Below are 9,599 nucleotides of genomic sequence, written 5' to 3' on the forward strand. Positions count from 1 at the left end.
TTTTTTTTGGGGGGGGGGGGGTCGTGGTGCTCCTCCTCTGCCCCCCCACCTGGAAGGACGAGGCTATGTCTAGGGAACAGACCTCTGCCAGGCCTCAATTACAGGGGGAATAATCCAGGACACACTGAAGCAATTACAGCCCCATATAAATCAATATGCTTCGGGTTAAAGAGTGATGTGCTCCCAACACTCTGCAGAAGCTCTGACTCAGTCAGCCTTTGATTTTTTTTGGAGAGATGGGAGCAGTTTCTCTGGGATTGGGCAGGGATGCTGCTGCGGTTGAATCCGTCACTCAGGCTGAGCAAACACTCAGGTGACACACACTGTGAGGAAGAGCAGAATATAACTATTGATTTGCAGACTCTGAGCCTCTGTAAACCATCTTTGGGAAATTTATGTTGCACAAAGTAACACGCTGACTAAATAAAACAAGCTTCCCCCTGCAAACGACTGTGTAAACAGACGTCTTTATGGAGGCTGTACTGGAGATATGGATGCTAATGAAGGATAAACACTGTGTGATGGATGTGAAAGGAAGAAAGGGCCTCCAATACAAGCTGTGGCAGGGGGAGGAGTGGGGGGGATTCTGACAGCTGCTGTGCTGGCTACTCATTATCACTGCTGTGCTGCCATCTTCTGGTTCAACAACACCACTGCCAAAATGTCCTGTGGTAAAAACAGCTTTAAACTTCTAAAAAAGGTCACAATCAAATCTCGAAATCTGAAACAAAAACACTTTGAAGTCTACCACTCAAAAATATGTTTCCCTATTTTAACTTTGCTAACACTTTACTATAAGGTGAACAGCATTTTGATGAGTTACCATAAAGAATAATGAGGAACTAACTGCTAATAAACCCCGTATTTCTTATTCGTTAAATGCCGCATTTCTTTCATTGAACTGATTTATTGACACCAATACTTTTACATTAACGTGAAGGAAGCAAGAATACATTTAAGATAAACTTTATTTGAAAATGCCATTGAAGCAGAAAATATGAATTGGCTTTGAATATATACATTCCTCATAGATCTTCAATGTGGTTTACAGAGCATGTGACTGTGTAGTTAACAAGGAAAAGAGAACCAACTAACAAATTGGTCAAGATCAAATAACGGAGAGCAAATTAAGAATGAAGTGATTTGGTGATGATGATTCCAGCTCATAATTTATCCTCATATAATATATAGAACTAAAACACAGGGATGTCTATTGAAATTCTATTCTCACTTCCTCAGTGAATGACGGTTCGACTTTCACCTCGTGGCTGAGCGAGTGTTCCCAGAGGGCCTTCTTATGGAGGAAGGCTAACCCACACTCCTCACACACGTAGCTCTTTAGCTTACCGGCGTGCGTCCGCCTGTGTTTCTTCATGTGATAGGACAACCGGAAACCTTTATCACACACGTCACATTTAAATGGCTTCTCTCCTGTGTGGATGCGCATGTGCGACTTGAGATACCCCGACTGAATGAAGGCTTTCCCGCACACCTCGCACTTGTAGGGCCGCTCCCCGGTGTGGTAGCGGTTGTGGAGGCGGAGCTCGTTGGCGGTGAGGAAGGTCTTCCCGCACACGGTGCACTGGTGCGGCCTCTCCCCTGTGTGGATGAGCTCGTGCCTCTTCAGGGACGTCTCCTTCATGAACTGCTTCCCGCAGCTGTTGCAGGGGTACCGGACCCCGATGTGCACCTGCTCCACGTGGTTGGTCAGCTGCAGCTTGGTGCGGTACGCCAAATCACACTGTGTGCAGCTCCAGGGCCTCTCCTCGGAGTGAGTGCCCATGTGCACCGTGAGCTCCGAGGCCGAGCGGTAACACTTCCCACACTGCCAGCACAGGAAGGGCTTCTCCCCGGTGTGTTTCCTCAGGTGCACCGTCAGGCAGTTGGAGGACCTGAACTTCTCGGGGCACATGCTGCAGATGTACGGGAACTCCCCCTTGTGGATCCTCTGGTGGATGGCGAGGTAAGAGAGCTGGATGAAGGTTTTGTCGCACTGAGGGCACGGGAACGGGCCGGTGAACTCGTGCTGCTTCTCGTAGTGTTCCCTCAGGCGCCGGAGCAGGGTGAAGCTCTTCTCGCACATGGTGCACTGCATGGGCCGGTGCATGAGCTTGTGCCTCTCGAAGGCCGGCTCGTTGGCGAGGATCTTCCCGCACTCCTTGCAGTAGAGCGCGTCGTGGATCCTCTGGTGCACTTTGAGCATCGTCATGCTCTTGAACTCCTTCCCGCAGTCGTCACATCTCATGATATCGCTCATTTCTAATTTGCAAACGTTCTCTTGGTGCTCCTTCAAAGCGGACGGGTATTCGAAGTGTTTGCCGCAGTTTGAGCACCACACGGGTATTTTCAGAGGAGTGCCCTGTTGTTGCTCAGCGTCGGCTACTTCGCTCTGGCTGGGCCCTGCTCTCAGCTCTTTCTTCCACGAGAATCGGGTGATTTTCTTGTGACAAATGGCGTAAATCTGGTGTCTCTTTAGCCCATGCATGTGTTTGAAGCGCTTCTTGCAGTGGATGCAATGATACGGACGGTCCTCTGTGTGACACTGTATGTGCCTGTTCAGAGTCTTAACACTGTCGAAGCCCCGAGAGCAGACGGGGCAAACTTTAGGGCCTTTTTTCTTCACTTTCTGCACGGATGCTGAAGCCGATTCCTCAGAACCTTCTGCAGGTACGTCCAGACTTTTCTTATCAAGGTTACATAAATCAGCCTCGGCTAAAATCTGTTCCACCGTCTTGCACTGTTCCTCCCTGATCCCCTCGTGACCGTGGATGATCTGATGCTTCTTCAACGTGTCCTTGTACTTGAAGCCCTTTTCGCATGTAATGCAGATAAAAGGACGCTCTTCCGTGTGAGACCGTAAATGCTTTGCGATGTCTGCAGTGCACGGTAATATCCTGTTGCAGATAGGACACACTTTGCCCTCCGTCGAGCCCTCCGTCGGTGGCTGTGTAGTCGGGCGCTGGATCTCCTTCTTCTTTGGCCTTTTCACCTCTCGGCTCTTACAGATCTCCTGCTTGTGTCTCTTTAAAACGTAAGGATTCTTGAATTTCTTCTCGCAGAAACAGCAGTTGAACGGCCGGTCCTCTGAGTGGGACCTCATGTGCCGCTCCATGTCTACTTGGCGGCCAAAATACTTCCCGCACAGAGCGCAGTTTTTGTTTTCCGACAGCTCAGAAGTGCTGGGATCTGCTTCCTCTTCCTCTTTAGGGCTGGTTCCGTTCTCGTCCTTCTCGTGAACGCGCATGTTGTGCCGGTTCATGTCGTAATGGTCCCTGAAGCGTTTGTCACAGTTGGAGCACTTGTACTTAAACTCCCGGTTAGCAGAGTGAGTTTCCTGGTGTCGTCTCATGGCTGCCGCCCGCAGGAAGATCTTATTGCACACGGGACACGTTTTATTGTTAGGGAACTTTTTCCTTTGCCTCTTAGCCGCCTCAGAGTCGCTTTCTTTTTTAGCTTTCCTCTTAACCTGGAGCCTTTTGCTTTGTTTCAGCGGTCGAAAAGCTGCTGGCTTTAGAGCGTCACTCACATCCTCATCCGTTTCCTCTTCGTTCATTTCACGTTCTTCTTCCTCGTCAGGCTCAACCAGAGGCTGAGCCTGCTCTATCTGTATGTAGTCCAACAAAGTCACAGTTTCCCCTTCCACCTGCACCGTCACGCAGCCCTGCATCTGCTCTGACTGGGGCTGTAGGTGGATTTGGTCTGCGTCAATCACAACCTTCTCCAGCTGAGGGAGGGACAGCGAGGACAGGATGCAGTTCCCAAAGGAAGAGGGAATGCTCTGACTTTCATCTGCGGGGGGAATAAGAATCAGTTTTATGGTAAGCAGGTATAAACTAAAGAAAATTAGATGAGAACAAATATGGTAATTCATTACACTTAGTGGTACCGAAATTAAATGTTTCAATCTTCTAAATATCTGAGAATTGTGCAAGCTAGCATGCTCCCTTTTAATGAGAAATAACCTGGACCGAAACTGAAGATGAAATGGCTTTCTTATATTGAAATAAAGCATGTTTTCTGAATACAGGAGATACCTGATTCAATAAAGATATTATAATAACTTATTATATCGGAGAAAGGATGTGCTATGGTCAGAGGTGACTCACCACATAAATCGTAATGTCCCAGCGTGGTGTGGTACTGGAGGACGGTCCTCAGGTGCTGAGGGTCGGGAACAGAGTGCACACACTCCTCCAGAGCAGAGGGGACCGCACTGAGCATGGAGGCAGTCTGGAGAGGAGGTACGAGATTACAGTAAGAAAGAGTACACATTTTCATTTATGTATAACTTGTGTGTTTTTAAGTGTGGCTACTCAGAAGTTGATTCATTTGCATGCCAGTTGTACTGAACATGTTAAGAACAAACAACTGCATATGTGAGTATAAGGGTTACAGGAATAGAAGGACCAGGTTGATGGGTTATGCTGAGGTTTATTAATGTCAAGAAATACTGATAGTGAAAAAGTTCTAATAAATAGATAAATGTAAACAGGAAGAAAAAAAGTCAGTGAGATTCAATGCACCTTAAAGGTCCCATGACATGGCCATTTCTACTGGTCATAATTCCATTGTTGAGGTCTATTAGAATAGATTTACATTGTTCAATGTTCCAAACTCACATTGGTTTCTCATACATTATCTCTGTATAGTATGTGTATTCACTCTCTGTCCTAAACGCCTAGTTGGAGCTCCCCCCCTCCCTATGAGCCCACTGTGCTCTGATTGGTCAGCTCGCCCACTCTGTTCTGATGAGTCCACCACCGTTACAGCGGAACATCAGTGTTTATGTGTTACAATGGCGTTTGTTAGCAACCAGAAAATGATACCAGTAATGACAAACAGATGAGAATGCTGCGTGGGGTCTGGGTGCCGTGTTGGCGGGACGTTGCGAGGCTCGCTGCTCCACCCTTTGAGGCTCGAGGAGCAGACAGTCTGAGCTGGATTACTGGTGTCGTTTCCTGGTTGCTGCGTGGGGTCGAGACAGTGAGACACCGCGGAACTCAGCCTGAGTACACACATACACTCACAGCCTGAGATAAGATAAGGCTGAGTGAGTGTTTCTCCGCGACCCCAACTCGTCTATTACCAACGTTCAGGGAGCTCTATGCAAGTCAATGGGACGCCCTGATAGTTGAAAATCAACGCTAAAGGTCCCCCCCACTGCGTTTGATAGTGACGCCAAGGGATCCTGGTGTGTGAGGAGCTCCACGGATGGGTCCATTTGGTCGTTGTTACGTCACTTAGACCAGGAAGAAAATAATGGAAAAAGAGAAATGTCCAACGAGGCGTTCTGGGGCAGCATAGACAGGTCTTTTCTGAGTTAGACTTTTACTCGCTACAGGGTGTACTTTGAGGGTTTGTGACTTTGTAGACCGTTTACATGCATAAAAAGCTACTCAACACACAAGGGGACGGGTAATAACCGGAAAAGCATGACATGGGATCTTTAACTGAGCTAGCGTTCCCTATTTGTAATTTGCTCACGATGTAAAGAACATTTATGCTGGTTAATTTGAAACAAAATGAAAAAACCTATTGTCTTGGGTCTGTAAAGAGCATCTCTTTTTTATTCTATGTATCCTAAGCTGATTTATGTTTCGTTACCTGTTGAATGTCAGGTACAGGTAGAAGCTTCTCCAGTCTGGAGAGGAAGTCCAGCATTAGCACCTGAAGAGCACTGTCATAGTCAGGCCCAAAGTCTGTAGGAAAAACCTCCTGGAAGAAATAATCACAGTTTAGTGAACCTTCAACCTCTATTATATATTCTGTAGAATTTCAGATTGCTTCAGTAAATACAGGAATCCATCCTATAAGGAAAAAGTTGAATACAACATAAATTCAAACCTGGAAAAACTTCTCCTTCTCTTCGGGGTCTTTCAACAGCAACTCAATTTGATCAGCAAAGTTGGATTCTGGAAACTCGACCTCTGCAAAACATGGCTGGAGCAAAACAACGCAAAAATATAAATTAAGAAGAAGAAACATGATCATTTGATGAAAACAACACTATGACCTACAGATCACATTTAATGAAGCTAACCTGAGCCGCCCAAGTGGAAACGAGGGTCTTGATCCGCTCCAGGTGCATCTCGATGGTTTCTGTGTCTTGTATCTGCTCCGCACGACACAACTCCAGAACCACCTGCAACACAATGTCCACCTCAGGGTGAACACATCTGACAGCACCGCACCTGGAAATATCATTCACTCAAAGGACTCTGCACTGGAACATTTAAATCTTTAATATCTCTAACCGATGAGACCTACATTGCCTTGCAGGTGATATTTTGCATCAGAAGAGATATTAAAACCCTTCATCAGATGCACCTTGACACTCTGCGAGGCAATCATTTAGCTTTTTATTGTTTATATGCAGTGAATTATGAGGTCATAACCAACTGAGCTTAGGGAGACTGCTAGAATAGGTTTTTACACATAAACATCTGCAAAGAAGGAGCAAACTTGATTTTTCCTTAAAGAGTTCAATAAATGAGTGAAAATATCCTTCAGTCTTACCCGGGCTCGGAGTCCAAGGAGGAGTTGAGCTTTCTGATCAGCGTTCAAAAGATCAGGAACAATTTCTGAGACTGTGCTGATGAACTCCTCCACCATCCCATAGTCATGCACACTGCCCCTCTGCACCACCTGCCACATGGCCGCAGACACCAGGCGCAGCGGGGGGATGAAGAGGCGGAGCGACGGCAGCAGGAGAGGGGAATCTGGAAAATATTTTCCAATGTAAGGATCTGAATTTAAATAATACATATCTGAAGTTAAGCTTTTTCTTTAAATCAAATATAAATTCAATACAATACAATTACTATTTGTACAGACAGGCTTTTACATGAGTTATATTTGTAATGTAAATGAATGAATTACACACCAATAGGAATACAGTATAAATACATGACTGTTATAAATAACACACTTAGGAAACACTGAATACCTAAAGTTTTCATAATACAATTATATGAAGATCATTCAAAATGTAAATCATCAAATGGTAAAACAAAAAACTATTATTTATGTCAGTATAAGTTCAAATTAAAAACACAAAATGTGTATTAAAAGCTGTTTTTCTTAATTGTTTATGATAATACAATTTAAACCATCGACTTCGGAAATGTATGTATTTTTCGCAATTTGTTGACATCGTCTTGTCTTTAATATTCATTAAACATACCATGGCAGGGATCCTGCAGGTTTCGCCAACTCAAATTTAAGACTTTTTAAGACCACTTTGAATAGAATTGCAGACCTATTTCACGGCAAGAAAGTATGAAGGAAAATTGCTATGAAAGAAGAAATACGTCCCATAATTACTTGCAACATAAGAGCAATGAGCAATGACTGAACATAAGAACTGTGTTAGAAAAAAAGTGTGTATGTGTTTCTCTCTGTGTGTGTGTGTGTGTGTGTGTGTGTGTGTGTGTGTGTGTGTGTGTGTGTGTGTGTGTGTGTGTAGAGGGCTGAGCAATTCATCGTATTTTAATCGCAATTACGATTTTGGCCTGCCACAATTACGAAAACAACATAATCGAAAAAAACGATTATTTTGCTTTGCTAGGTTGTGACAGTGCACTACAACATATTTGATCTAATTCATTTTAGTCTAATTCATTTTTATTCATCATATTTATATATGTTTAGTAGCTTGTGGAAGTGCACTCCAAAATATTTGTTGATCTTGTTTATTGGTATTTATCATTTATTTTTGTATTGGTTTTTCAGTTGAATTATACGTTCAGGGTAATCAACAGTTACAAAAATACTGTTCAAATTATTTATTTGTTTTAAAGTTCAATAAATGGATGTTTTCAAAGTCAATGAATAATCCTATTTAATAATAATAATAATTAATAATTGATTATTGTGACTGCCGCTAGCTGAAGCTTGGTTGCTAGGTTACTAGCTGGGTGTTCTCCGATAAGGGGTCGGGGGAAACAAAGTCAGTGATTACTGGTTCCATGTTGATTTATTTCAATACAAATTGTTGGGGGGAACTGAAAGTAACCGTACTGGTTGGTTACTTTGCAGCCCGTACATTTTCCCCAAAACACATTAAGACGCTATCGCAACATAGAAGTACCTTTCAAATCCCATCATATTTAAGACCTTTCTTATTGTTTTGGTCATATTTAAGACCTTTTTAAGGCCTTCAATTCGGATTATCAAATGTAAGACTTTTTAAGACCCCGCGGGAACCCTGCATGGTTCAGTGACTGATAGCTTCAGCCAAACTTATAGTAAAAGGACAAAACAGCTGATTACTATAGAAGCTCAAATAAACATTGCCAGCTGAACCTAAATGACCCAAGGATAACATATATTAATTATAGTGTAGCAAATAAAACACAGGTACCATTTCTGTCTAAACAACAATAAAAAGAATGTCTTAAAACTGTCATATTCCTGACAAATGTTTATCCTGGCCATGGTTGCCTTCATGGACTGGCAACTGTGTCGTAATTAACAATCATCACACATGATCACCATATCAAGTGATGAATATGGCTTCGTCGTGACTTTGCTACACAAGTTGCTGGAATAGTAAGGAAGTTGTCCTTTTTTGGTAATGTATCACGACGTTCCTTTAGCTGGAATGACAAACGTTAGCTATCTGTCTTGTATTTTTGTTTTTAGCCACTAGCCAGTTTTAGCTATGGAGTTTGAGTTGTAGCCTCAAAGGCAGCATCTGTCAGCCGGTTACACTGCTAGCTTTTAGCTAACTAATGTCAGAAAGATGCTCAACTCGTTTCGTTAAAGCATAACTCTGATGATAAAATGCCAGTGTGCATTAACTAAGTAGCTAGCTAAAACTCGCTTAGCTAACGGGAAGTTCCTTATGGTATCTACCGGACACATCGCTAGTAACTTAGCACAAAGCCACCGCCATCTCACAGCGGCGTACGCCATGTTTAGAATCGGACGCACACAATCCTAAAGAAAACCCCATAACTCTAAATGAGTAATACATGTTGAAACTATTCTTGGCTTACCGTTATCACAGCGATAGAGGCTCTGCATTTTATATCGCAAAAATGTTCAACTAGAGGAAGAAATGAACTCGGGGTTGTTGTGAGTTAACGTCCGCCCGACCCTGCGGCGCGAGCTGGTGGGGAAGAAGGGCGGCTCGATAATCGGTGTGGTGCAGAGTGCGCATGCGTAGTAAACGAAAACAAACCCTGGTTTTATTCAGTAACGGCGGTTAATTACGGGTCTGTGTTTACTCATATGGCCTGTTGAGACATGCATTATGTTAATTTCAGTAAAAAAAACACAAAGTGAAATTATTTGAATAACTTTAGAGTTGGCTGCAAAGGAGACATCTTCTTCCTCTTCGCCATGGGAATGTCAGGCTTACATAAAACTGCACTGCCACCTAGAGGCCATTTAAGGAATTGAGCCCTAACATTGATTTTAAAACCATAGTCCTCTGGAAATAACATAATTAAATTATTCTTTTTTCGTTGAACTGAACGGTTTACTCAAGCAATTTCATTATTAAATCACGTTGCAATATATGTCATGTATTCTGATGTATTGTTTGAGTTTTTGTAGATTCGGAATAAGTATGTATCCACTTATTTTCATGTGAA

The 9,599-nt window shown here is 43.4% G+C and overlaps 1 protein-coding gene across 1 annotated transcript; it reads right to left on the reverse strand.

The window, feature by feature from the left end:
• Nucleotides 1–950: 950 nt before the first annotated feature.
• LOC104945847 (zinc finger protein 14-like) lies at nt 951–9,145 on the reverse strand. The gene is made up of 7 exons (XM_010771573.1): nt 9,000–9,145; nt 6,517–6,719; nt 6,041–6,142; nt 5,845–5,940; nt 5,605–5,715; nt 4,107–4,230; nt 951–3,789 (listed from the first exon to the last, which is right to left on the reverse strand). Exons 1-7 carry the CDS (start codon nt 9,025–9,027, stop codon nt 1,211–1,213), a joined length of 3,243 nt encoding a protein of 1,080 aa, XP_010769875.1. The 5' UTR covers nt 9,028–9,145; the 3' UTR covers nt 951–1,210.
• Nucleotides 9,146–9,599: the final 454 nt, after the last annotated feature.

Source organism: Notothenia coriiceps, unplaced genomic scaffold, assembly GCF_000735185.1.
Source record: "Notothenia coriiceps isolate Sejong01 unplaced genomic scaffold, NC01 NC01_scaffold00000339, whole genome shotgun sequence".
Taxonomy (NCBI): Eukaryota; Metazoa; Chordata; class Actinopteri; order Perciformes; family Nototheniidae; genus Notothenia; species Notothenia coriiceps.

Coding starts and splice junctions, on each gene's coding strand:
- LOC104945847 (XM_010771573.1), bottom strand. CDS start 9,027: ATGCAGAGCCTCTATCGCTGTGATAACG. Junction 6,143..6,516: donor TCCTTGGACTCCGAGCCCGG/GTAAGACTGAAG, acceptor ATTGTGTTGCAG/GTGGTTCTGGAGTTGTGTCG. Junction 5,941..6,040: donor TTTCCACTTGGGCGGCTCAG/GTTAGCTTCATT, acceptor GTTTTGCTCCAG/CCATGTTTTGCAGAGGTCGA.